The following is a 13,526-nucleotide window of genomic DNA, read 5'->3' as shown; positions in this document are numbered from 1 at the left end:
TCCCGTCTTGTCTTACAGGACAATGAATCAATATCTAAGAGTAATTTAACAAGTTGTAAGTAAATGTAACATGGGATTTAAAATACGCTTTTACATTCCATTGTGGTATTCAAGACAGTTTCTACATGAGGTATTTGACACGATGTTATGTGGGTAGTAGAAAAGTTTGCATGTGAAATTGAAAGGTACAATTTTTTTTTTTAAAAAAAAATGAAATGGGACACTGATAGTAGCGTATACCATGCCATGTGCTATGACGGAAAACTTTTCCTGGACAGCGGTGGTACGGGCTAACATCATTTTGAATTCCAATAATTGTAGATGGGTCTTTTACGTGCACGCCAACGTGACACGGACAAAGGGTTTTGTTTTTCGTCTCATCCGAACGACTAGATACTATTATTATCAGGACCCAGACCCCCGTCCTGCACCACGTATCACTGATGAACATATTTTGTATATTCTTACGTGATTTTAATCACATAAGATTTAAATAAAATCATGTCAAATGATGATCAATTTCTATATTACAAGCTTTTTAGATCGAGCGAAGTCGGCTGAAAAATAACATCCTTGAAGAACGGCTTAAAGGGCGTATGGCTGCATTTGTTGGAACCATAGAATAGACGAATATTTTGTCTAAAAGCACATAGTAATGTAATATGAATGTATATAAAGTGATTTATATTCAGTATTCAAAAATTTATTGTAATTTCTAATCAATTGTACTCGGTGAAATACGTGAACAATTCATATTGTAGGACAGTCGTTTGCGCCTGCTTTGTTCATTACAAATGGCGAACGAAACCATTGATTCAGCGACTCGTGTAATGTTCATTGTGCCTTAAATATTGGATATTAGGCTCCCATATTTTCACGACAAGAAGTTGGTTTGTTCTACTGCCCTGAACCTGTAGGGATAGTCCCCTTTGTGACCCAATATTACTAGACACAGAGATATAATTTGATCTTGATTTAAATGCAGTTTGTAAGTGTCGCAATATTATAAAACCGTCCTAACATGCAAACATCCTGGATGGAGGAGATGGGTATAGATTCCTGCAATAGTGACAGATTTGTTTGGTTTTTAAGACCTTTCTAAGAAAAATAATTTGACTTCGGTGCACAACATGTTTCCAGATTTGTTATGTGAGTTTTTTTTATATGAATTTGAGTTTGATTTCCCCTTCAATTTCTTATAAAACCACAATATTATTCCATTTTTGGATTAATTGCGACGATATCTTGTTTCGTCATTGTCCTGATACACGTAATTGTGGTTTTAACTTTCCTTAAATATGTCACGGATATCAGACCGCAATCGATGCACTTAATATACATGGATCTTTAGTACACGGGCTGTCATTGCAGTGCATGATATAGCTATTTCTCGGTTTGCTAATACTGTATTGGTGTATGTTTACATATTGTTCATACAGTTATTTATGTCAAAGAATATAAAAAAAATACTAATTATCCCATTGTTAATAATTTTTGCTATTACTCCTATATTATTAGATAATATGCATTTAATACTTTTTTACGTAAATAGAGAACCATTTCTTAATTATTTACCGACTGCCTTTGTTGATAAATGGATTGTTTACTTGTAATCATAACAAAAACATAAGAGGAATACTGCATTAATGTCGTAATGTTGGGAAAAAAAACCTTTGTATGCGTGGTAATAGAGTGATTAACGCCCAGGGTCAGGAATCAGGACAACTTTTCTCCATTCGTTTAATTTTAACTTTTAAAATTTCAGCCAATTCTAAAGTAACAGAGGAAATCAGTCTAGAGCTGAATTTATAAAAACTTCATTTTGCTACGGATACCTACATGTATGATATTGTAAAGCATGTGGTGTAAGAATTAAGTGCGATTTACAGTTTCATTCTGATTACGCTTTGAAAATCCACTGACGTTGATCGGAGTTCTAGATACGCGTTTACCAAAAGTCAAACCACTCTGACCGCCAAATATCCCATTTTTTTATCATGCAAACAAAAACGTGTGACTTGCAGTTTCTAGACTTTAAAGAGATCGTTCCAAATAGTCTCTAATTTAGCGAAAGGTATAGATTTAAAATTTAAAGGCAGCAACAAGTCATTTCGTAAAACAAGTATCTCAAAAGTAAAAAAACAAATGTATTAATGTAAAGACTGTGATTAACCATTGGGCCGGAATGTACAAGGATGATAGTACAATTATTATTACTTTATTTATCTAAAACATATCTAGACAACATATAAACCAATGTAACCTAAATGTTTCTTTGTAAAGAAAAGTATGTTTGATCGTGTATGGTCTTAATACGAAACTTACTTTCTGGCATATAACAGACTATGTAAACATCGAAATTTTGCAATGGTCAAAAATAATTATTCCACGATCCTAAGTGCTCACATAATTACAAAGCTTATGAATAAAGTACACACTGGTGGCCTATGATTTCTGAATGAAACCAATTCGCCGTCTTTAAAACCAGACAGCGACATCCAGACTTCACGCGAGGGGCAACAGGGTTTAATCTCTATGTCTTTCCCTATCCGGTTGAGGTGACAAAGAATTTTGTTTTAACTAAAAAGTTTCTGTTACCGTGACACAATTTTATATCATTGTGGAAAATTTAGGTGAACATGACAGTTCTCGATATTTGAGCAACCTGAAGGTCAGTTTGTGTGTGACAGTTTCGCGGTTTTAATTTTGAAGATGCTTTCATGACAAATCTCAACATCTTAACTTAGACGATCCAGATTCTTGATTATACAAACAAAACACGACGGATAATTAACGTGTAACGTGTACTTTACAAACTGATTACAGACCCAGAAATCTATGGGACTGTTCACTGTTGTCAATGGCGTAATTTTCGCGGATTAATAATTAAGTAATTAGCATCAACTGAAGTATGTTTTCTTTACTGGAGAACTCGGTCATAAACACAACCTTGTTACTGTACTAGTTCTCCAGAACTCGTGATAGAGTGACCAATCCTTATAGACTATGCCCCCCCCCCCCCGATACACAATATACCATGACCCCAAGTACCCGTTTCGAACCTCGTATTTAAAATGTCATGTTAGCCATGGACCTGTATCAAATAGCATCCTTGTCAGGCTTCATCACGACTGTTGTCCATTAAGAACTGTTGACATAGGTATGTTACACAGAGAAAAGGACACAATTAGTGAAACACACTGCTCCCTATCTCATTTTGATTCCGAGAGCGCCCTAGCACCAATTTGTAATGAATTAAGTAAACATTCAAGTTCTACCAGACGATGGTCACTAATACATTTAATTTTGAGTATAGACTCAGTCATAAGTCAAATTTCAGAAATTAATCTATGTCATTTATAAACATTTTATAGAACACAATTTGTTTTGAATAAAAGCAGAATAATTCAGGAATATGTTTTCATTTTCATTTCCAGCTTCCCGCCAAATGCCTACCAGTAGATCTAACTGAGCGCAACCCCTTTAATTGGATATATTCAAATATGAATTTTGCTTTAGAACCAAAATTTATTGCATTGACAAAACATTCCAACTAAATGAGGGCGTCTTATGCCCTTTCCTTTTATAGCTCTGGAGAGAAACATACGACCTTTTAATGAAATCTTTTAATCGGTCTAAATTTATTTTCCAATAAAGTTAGGTGAAACTTTCACTTGGAACTTTGTCCCAGTCTATAGTTAATGGAGTGTAAAAATACTGTTGATTTTTAGTATTTGTTTGTTAATCCACCTCTTTATTTCAACATCTTGTCGAATCAACGTGTGAACTCAGACCGTGCTCATCCCAAAAGTCACGATCACTGTCTAGGTTACGTCTGATAACCTCGGTATACTTTTCTTTCTGATCTAAAACGGAACGAAATGAAAATGCACCGTCATCCAGTTATTAAGACTTATTAGGTAATATCCAATAGTCCATAAGCGGATTCAACGGGTTCCATATTGTCTGAAATTTTACATGACGTATTACTTATTTTCATCCTTAAAGGTGTTTCCTGTGAGAGCTAAATCTGCCTTTTGCAGGTTCTTTTTCTGGCTTCATATTTTATAAAAATTATTATTTAGACATTAAGTAAGCCCTTTATCAACTCTCTAGAGCATCGGATAGCTGAGATATTGAATGGATTCAAACATCCGCGCCATATAATCGGTTAACGTTAAAATGTGCGTAACTCAATAAAAGGGCTGAAAATCGAGACTCCCTCTGTTATCATGGAACTGATACTTGACAATCGGCTATTACTCATAAGAGTAATTTGTTCAATTTCTTCATTATCTATTTTAAACCTATTATAACAAGAACGGTCAGGCCTTTGTCTAAATCTTACATAAGCAACAATACCCATTTAATCATTTTTCGATATCAAAAATTTTCCACAGCATACAAGTATATAAAAGTATTCGTTACATGCTCATAGTTTATCATTTCACTCAATTAAACCTATCGATGGCATAATTCTGATTTACAATGGCATAGCTGGAAACTAGAGAATCGAATCAAAATGCAAAGACCTCGTAATGTTATATGATCTTGTTTTTTCTAAGAACATTTCCGGGTGATAATTTACAAAAGACAAAATCGAAATCAATTTTTATCTTAAAATCCCGTCGACGCAGGTTTGAGGCTTTCTGTCAACAAGAAAACTTTTAAACCATGCCAATCTGTAATCTAATGTCCACAGTATCTGGTTTGTATACATCTTCTTGGCGTATTTATTCGCTGAATATAAACCACGAATATTTATTCACGGATTTACATAAGAATTTTATCAATTTTGCACTGATCAGAGCTACAATTCGTCTCGAATTCTCAATGATGTTTTTTCGGTATCGCCTGTCTTTAATTTGAGTAAAATTGGCGCGGTATTAAGTGACTGTCGTTGTAACATCAAATATTGGGCAACATTTGTGAGGACAAAACACTTATTGAGGTAGACAGCGTCCAAAGCATTCCACATCAACCACATTAAAGACTCTTGGTATTCTTCGGGTATTTTCTTCTCCATTAACACGCATTACAAACATACATATCATCACTTTTTGTGATTTATTAAAAAAAAACCTCTGATATTTTAATCAATCTTTGAATTAAAGTTCACGCAATAACAAACTTCGATCAGTCTAACAAGGAAACAAATGTTTAAGTTTGTGAGGCTGGCTTTGTACAAACCGGCCTGTAGAATGCATCAACTGGGAAATTTAAATGTCTCAAGCCATCGGTCAGGCATTTAAATAATTTTTATATCGTATAAAACTTAAAAGACTGATGCGTGGCTACAGAAATTATACATTTATTAACTAAACAAGCGAGGGGGTTCAGGGTATTTGCCCTAGGGGTGTTTTCCGATTTACAGAAACGTGATTGTCTTTTACAAGATTGGCTTGACTGACGCATATTATTGATACACATTGCGTTTCAGTTTCTTTTTTTTAAAAAAATAAATAAATTGTCGTTACCGTCGACATTCATGATAGAAGGGGATTTTCAAGTTCAAATTTGGGAATGAGCAGTTTTACCATAAAACAGAATGGACATTTTGACGACATAATTTGATCAAAATATTTTCCCAGATAAGGAATACTTTCATGCCTTATTATACAATATATAATTTTGTTTGATGGTTGTCAAAATTTTATATCACACTTTTGTGAAAGTAGCTACCAGGATTGTCGCTAAGAATTGGAACTATATTGCCCCTGTTTTATTTAATTTACAGGATCTGCGGCGGCTCAGTGGGTAAGGCAATGGCTCGCTAGCCTGGGGGTCCTAGTTTCGATCCCGGTGTTGGCCGAAAAAGTTCCTTGGTATTTTCCTGGGTGGTGATGCAGGACGGGGGCCTGGCAAGTAACGGCATAGTTGAAAAACAGAAGTCCCGCGTACACACTGCTGATGGAATTTCAAATAAAAGTAGTCCTGGCAAACTTTCCCCAATAGCACACTGCTTGGCGTATGTCCGTCTTCATTTAGCATAAAAGTAGGAAGTTAAACCCAATTTACGCCTGGTTTCTAAAAAACTGCCGAGTGTTAAGTTTATCAACCATAAAAATAAAGCACAGTATTAGCTATAGGATAACAAGGCAGATCAATGGATATCTTTTATTTGTGATAAATCAAACCCGCTCTGATATAGAGAGAGAGGAAGAATGAGTTATCTTTTAAAACTTTTTCAAACATCTTATAGAAAACATCAAAAAGAATTTAAAGGCGTTTGTTCACACCTGTACGTTAGAAACAGTAATCCGATCAATCCAGCTTAATATTACAACTATTTCATTATTACAAACAACATTTTCCTTTGTATTTGAAAAGTGAATATCTCATCTAATCAAATATTTTTAGAAAAAAAAAGAATAAATAAAACTTTACAGAAAATTGCACTGAAACATTTCTATGCCATATTTTATCAAGATTAATCCATATTGGTGTGTAAAATGACCCCCCAAAATAATTTGTTCAGCTGTATAAACAAATTCCCCTAAAGAGGAGGATTCTCGGTTTTTCCCAGCGGAGCATATATTTCCGTAAATCACTTTACGTTAAGTACAACAGTTTGTAGTAAAAGGAACGATTTAATTATTCCGTTTGGATTAAATATACATGTCCAAATAATACGAAAAATACAGATGAAAACAAAAATCAACTAACCAGGCAATTTACATACTATTTACTATTAAAGAAAAGTAAGGGATAAGACCCAATTAATTACCCTTGTAGAAAACCATTTAAGAAACGTCGCCAAAATTGGAATTTGCGTGAAAATACATCTTCTATTTGACGATTATGTTAACGATAAGACATTTAGGAATAGTCATGCTAAATGGAAAGATGCCCTGCCAATGTGTACACGGGACCTCAGTTTTTTGTACCATCCGAATGACTAGACACCATTCCTTAATAGGTCGTCTGTCCTGCACACCTGACATTGCAGGTAGAAATGACACCGAATAGTCCCGATGAACTTCTTCGACCAAATCCGGTATCGATTTCCTGATTAGTAAGTCAGTGCCTTTATTACCGAGTACCGTCACTGAATAGAAAGACCTACAATCTACCAGGGTAGTCAAACCATAGGACACTGACATCTCGACTAGAATGTAGCAGGTTCCGATCACGGCGTGAAGTTGAGAAGAAGCTAATCGTTCGGATGGGACAAAAACTGGGGTCCATCCGTGAAGTGAAGGTGTGTGTGTGTGTGTGTGTGTGGGGGGGGGGGGCTAGTGGTCTAGAGTGTCGCGCTTCGGCCTGTAGCTGACTGGTCACGTCTGGCTTGCGGTTGTGGTTTCGATCCCTGGTGTGAGCGTATGTGGCTTGGAGATAGCGGCACCTTCGCAACATCGTACGTTTACTCCGGGTATCCCAATTTCCTCCTACAGGAAAGACCCCTGCGAGTGCGCTAAAGTAATAATAAAGAAAAAAATAAGACTACTTGTCTGTGATATCACCTTCGGAGGAAGCGGACGATGAACACTAAGAAGAACAACAACATCATGAAGTGAAGGTAGAAACGCCGCTGTTCGGGCAAAATCTTCCCGGTCGAAATGCATACGTGACTATTCAAATCAAAAACACCATTTATTATTCTCAAAATATTGTATTAACCAAATGTTAAATCCCATTTTATTTTCACCCACAGAATTCTAGTGTCTGTATTAGAACAGCCGAATACACCTTTACACCTTTAGCATATTATATGCAAATTAACAAATGTCTACACTGCACTTGTCAACAATCGTCATCTTGTGATATAATAATAGATACTAATAGAAACCTAGCCTCTAACCACAAATATTTCAAGTACATTCAAATGAAAATACTCCTTTATGTACCTTGACATACACTTGTAATTAACAAGGAATTAAAGCAACAAGTGGATGTTTGTATAATATATATATATGTTTATATACAAACAATGGTATTTGCTATGTTTTAAATGTATACCATCCTAAAGGCCCACTCAAATACGTTTAATCAAAAGAGGCGTAATAATTTCATACATAACATTTCTTAGATATCAATCTATTGCTATTTTAATATCAAATAGCAGTCAGTGGACTTACTAAAAGGAAGATAATATAACCATTGCCCTAATAGCGAAATAGTATCTGGTGTTTTGGAAATGAAGACGTACTCGGCCTCAAGCACGATGCCCGCCTCAGTTAAATCATCGCAGATTTTGAAGTACAAGAAAATAAACATTACCTATAAAGATCTTAAAATATTTTAAAAGCAGATTTAACCTTATGCGTGTGGTAAATAGACTTGTCGCAAAGGGTATAAGCCCTGGAAGATTGAATCAACTACTCCTTATCAATTGAATAAACAATACAGATACACATTAAAGGCAGACTTTTAGTCATACATATTAAGAATTAGTCCAACCCCTCATACAAAATATTTTGGATAGACACTTGCTCTTGAAATAATTTTCCAGCCCTGTCTCGCTCATCCTGTGCGACTATCTGAAGATCTATGATACTTTTCAGAAGACAAACGATCTGGTCTAGCCTAGAGGGTCGTTCATGATAGTCTTGTCTATCAGAAAAATATTCGTTTAAAATCAATATTGACGATCATTTCCGGCTGTTGAATCTTGCAGGCCATGTAAATACGATATTCTATTACATGTTGGTGTAGGATTTGTTTATTTAAACCTACATGTATATAAAAAAATTCGCGTCATGGGCTGCAATCCAGATATTGACCGATGGACGACTTACGATTTAAATCCCAGCCTTCATGTCATATCGGGTTAAGTTATTCGTACATTGGAATTCTAAGCAAGACGTGTCTAATAATAATAATAATAATAATAATAATAATAATTTATTCATACTTTGAGGCCTTCAGCCCATTGTACATTGTAAAAATTAATTTCATTGAACATGTATACTGCTAAATATGGTAAACAAATACATAAACAATAACATGGCTTGTGCCATACATAGGAAGACTTACAAAGTTAACATTTCACACCTATACAGTAGTGCTTTCTTTATGTATAATGCTAGACTACTTTGACAGGACATATCATTAAATAGACACACCATATTTTCTAATGATGGATTTTGGACTAGGCTATGAGGTAGAAAATTGTTCCTAATATCTGCTAACATATGTCTATATTAAATAGGTATATAGTTGTTATACATTGTTTGATCTACCCTAGACAATGAGCGGTCTCCAAGATTAGTTCCGTAACGAATCTTATTCGATTGTTATAGAGATATGGTTTTTCGTTCACTCAGCACAAAACAATTCGTATGCGCATAGGGGTCATTAGCAGTGGGGGGTATCCAGAGGTATCAGAGAAAATCCACAACCCGCAACCACGTACACATGTGTGGGGTCGAATCGCACGCTTTAGACCATTCGCCCACCAACTATGGTCATCTGTATACAGATATTCGTATACTAGGATTTGAAGAAAGTTTCGTCTATTATATATTTCACGTAAATATATGATCAGTCTATGGTTGTTAAATGATAATTCTGTCCTTAACTTGTGTTCTCTCTCTCTCTCTCTCTCTCTCTCTCTGTATTACGTATCTCTCAATATTACGTATTAAAATATTTAAGAAAAAAAACAACAAAAATGAAGATATCTGTGATGTCACATGTATGTTTTACGGCCTAACATTGAATGTACGTGCACATCTCCAGTAAATATCATGACTATGACGAATACAGCAGTTTTTAAAATTGAAGTTAAAGATGTTTTATGCTTTGTTGACGTGGACAATATTGTATTTTGACACGAAGTTTAGACAGTTTTACAAAGACTCATGGCCATCTGGAAAAATTTCTAATAAAATTCCACAATAAAAGTCCACACAATACGACAATATTTATCTGCTAAATAAAACATGACTTCAATCAAATAGGAATGATTTTGAACGTGCCAGATTTTGTAGCAGTCCAAACTATCACCTTAAGTAGACCTAATCAAAAATTATTTTTATAAATAGACGATAAATAGACGAATTTATGCCTCTAATGAGCAGTTGGGTTGTGTAAAGACAATGACAAAAATATGAAGCATCATGATAATTAAACTAGATATTTATCTCAAAACAGATAGTCACGTTGCTCGATTTGGCCAAATGTGACGTTTATGATGGTGTTATATTTCTTTCATTGGATGTCCACTTCCATAAAGTGGCTTCTCACTTAGAAAAACCACGCGGAGGTAATTTGTAAAATCTATATGGCTAAAACATTATAACAATTTGTGACTCGTTCTTATATCAAAACGTTCTTATTTCTTGCATTTCCAGAAAATGGTAGGCACATTACATTACTTTCAATTAATCATACAGTAAAGGCGAAAGGGGCATACTCTCTTTCAAACTTCTGACCACCGTCCTTTAATATTATGGGGGTCATAATAAAAATCAGCAGCAAGTTATTGGGAAAAAAGCTGTATATTTAATACATAACCTTTATGCGTATTAAACACAATAACCTCCGAAAATACAAACACGCTGAGCTCATAAGGTAGTAATAATTAAAAAGCTACGCATTCTGTCTAAATTGGTTAAAGTTTAATTGTAGGAGTTTAGCGCAAATTAACCTCCTAGTGTTTTAAATTAGCGGGTGTTGTAACCATCTTTTCATTAAAAAATGAAGTTCAACGGGATACCTTTGTTTTCCAGTAGGATCGCTGGTTTGCAGTTGAATATATTAAAGAGTCACTGTGACTAGAAATGGGTTAACATTATGATCCAAAAATTAATTAACATTATATCATCATTGAAAATTTGCTGTAAGGAATGAAATGAGTGATTTTATAATTCCCTTAAATACAGCTCTTAAATCTGAGCAACCAGATTAATACAGGAAAAGTCCCTAATTGCAATAAATGGAGTTTCTCATTAAATAGCTTTGTTATGAAAATGTTTTCTTTTTATAAAATCTTTTAAATAGCTTTCGTGTATGTATACAATACACTACATTAGTATTTCATTAAATTTTTGTAATATTTTGAGTTTGAATGTGTAATTAGGTCTATAAAACATAATTGTAGAAGTAGAAATAAAACGGTTTTTATTTACCACAATACGTGATTTATTAATCAGAGATCAAAATGTACAAACATTATATGCAGATACATTAACATGAAAATAAAAAGCAACCTTTGTTTTTAATCATGTTTGCGGTTAAATTTTATTTCTAAGACGAAATTTGCTTTATAATGTTAGATATCAGCATCTAAATGTATATTTGTGAAACTATTTTAAATGTACGAAATAATATTTAATAAACAAATATATCTCTGAACTCACCGACGTATACTTTATAACCAGCTGTTTTAACGAATATCTATATTTTAGTAAAACTATAACTTTAATCAGTAATAGATAAACATCTATACCATAAAAGAAGATGTAGAACAAATTTCAAATATAAACAATATAGCTTACAATATATTAAGCAAACTGATAAAAATAACGGTAAACGAGTTAACCAGAAGAAAACCCAGACCCATTCCAATATCAGTCTTTAACATATTGATATGAAACAACACGGATAGGGAATTTCGTAATAACTACTTATGTTGGTTTTTTTTCACATAATATATTATAATGTATAGTTCAGGCGTAAGTGGAGACCCCTGCTACACTCCAGGAATAATACATTGATAATACACGTTCCACTAGTCAATGCAAAAAGAAAAAGTATCTTACCTCACCGGTCCTCATGGTCGTAACAATATATTATGAACTTCGCTGTTGTTCTTTTAGTTTGTTAATATGTTTTGACTTGACTGTAAGTCACATGGTAAAGATTCAAGTTAAGTTCAAGATCATAATGCGTTATCTTATTGTATATTAGTAAATTTATATTTCCGCGTGTAGATAATTAATTGCTGCCTTTTGTAGTATTCCTACAATTACTTTTCTTCTTAAACCCTTACTTAATAACGAAAAGTATTGATAAATTTTCTTAAGTTACCAATTAAACGACGTTTAGATTTTCTAATCTTATGCAATTATTATCGTTCTATCACAAGTGATGATAAGTTGATTTGATCCTGGCGAAATCTCCTGAGTAACTGCCACTAAGCGAATATTTTTGCCAGAACACTTTGTATCTCGTGTAGTGCGAAAAAGACCCGGTAGCCAAGTTGGATGTTGATTATTTGCACGTGATTAAAAGGCGAGATAGTCCATGCCAAGTAAAGAGGAGAGAGATTGGCGTAATAAATAAACATAGGCGTCTACTGGTTTCACATCACTCGATAGTTTCTCCCATCTAATAGAAATCTTCTGGTTATAGAAATGTATACAACCACGCAATACCATATATACTACTATGTTTTGTTTGTTTTACCTTCCTTTAAATAATCGTATTTATGACGTGAATGATTTGGTCATCTCCCATTGTCACCAGTTAGCGCCTTAGATACATAATTATATGCATAACCGGACGAGACCAATCACGTTAAGCGAAATATCAAATTCATTTCTATTCTCCAATGAGATTAACTTTATCTTTGACGTTATAACCACAAATGCAACCCAAGACATGTGTTTACGTGGGATTTTTTTTGGTCGATATTGCACTAGTACTAAAGTTGACCAAGAGATTATGACTAGATTAAAATACTCCGGAAGAATTTAGCTGCAAGAAGTTTTATAGATATAACAAGTGTCTCGCTCTGTCTATCGAAGTCTATACGAAACAAGTTAAATTCTTTAGTCGAAAACAAACTCATATCTTTAGAAACCTTGCGGCGAGGGGACTTGTGGGTAGGGAACCTCTTTTGTTGTTTGAGGCAAGCAATCAATGACGTCTACTCCAATAAAGACACAGAGAACGTGTAGGACGATCACAGAAAACTATAACAATAAAAGGTATACCCCCCCCCCCCCCACACACACACACACACACCCCCCATCACACACACACACACGCCCATGCCAAGTAAAAAATAAAATGACAAAAGCCCGTTTGAAATACAATCCTATAAAAAAAATTATTAATTGTATATAAGTAACAACTAGTGTGCCAAGTGCCAATGTAACTGATAAGTCAGTTTTATTTATGTGCAATAGTTGTGAGGAGATCTCGGCGTATTCGCCTATTCTTTTTCGAATGCAAACTCGCAGGCAACCAGCAGTTAGAACAAAAATATTGGCTCCTAAATACAAGGCTTGAATTATTATTACTATTATTATCATTATTGTACATGTCATGTTTATAGCGCACGAGTAAGTGCTCACGTGTGCTTTATAAAATGTTGTACAAAAATTAAATATACAAATAAAGTAATTTAACCAAAACACAAATATGACATACATGTATATATTGAAATCAACTTAAACTTATACGAATTTCATTAAAACATAAACTATCATTACAATGCATAAATGATGTATTACCGAAAAAAAGCCCCTGAATGGTTACGGCCAAAAGGACTCAAAAGGTATTATGACTGCGTTTATTCAGACGTTCGCACTGATTCCATTCTTTACATGCACGTACCCTATATTATACATACTGAA

The 13,526-nt window shown here is 34.2% G+C and overlaps 1 protein-coding gene across 1 annotated transcript in view; it reads right to left on the bottom strand.

Annotated features, from left to right (window-relative positions):
- The window catches only part of LOC126832123 (chitin synthase chs-1), a 28,858-nt gene extending 16,521 nt beyond the window's left edge, over positions 1 to 12,337 (bottom strand). The window contains exon 1 of the mRNA XM_050562830.2: positions 11,706 to 12,337. Within this exon, the coding sequence (XP_050418787.1) occupies positions 11,706 to 11,720 (15 nt within the window). The 5' untranslated portion in view covers positions 11,721 to 12,337. The remainder of the gene's footprint in view (positions 1 to 11,705) is intronic.
- Positions 12,338 to 13,526: the final 1,189 nt, after the last annotated feature.

This window comes from Patella vulgata, chromosome 9 (genome assembly GCF_932274485.2).
Source record: "Patella vulgata chromosome 9, xgPatVulg1.2, whole genome shotgun sequence".
Classification (NCBI taxonomy): Eukaryota; Metazoa; Mollusca; class Gastropoda; family Patellidae; genus Patella; species Patella vulgata.
The sequence above is the reverse complement of the archived record's forward strand: the minus strand, read 5'-3'. Positions and strand labels throughout refer to the sequence as shown.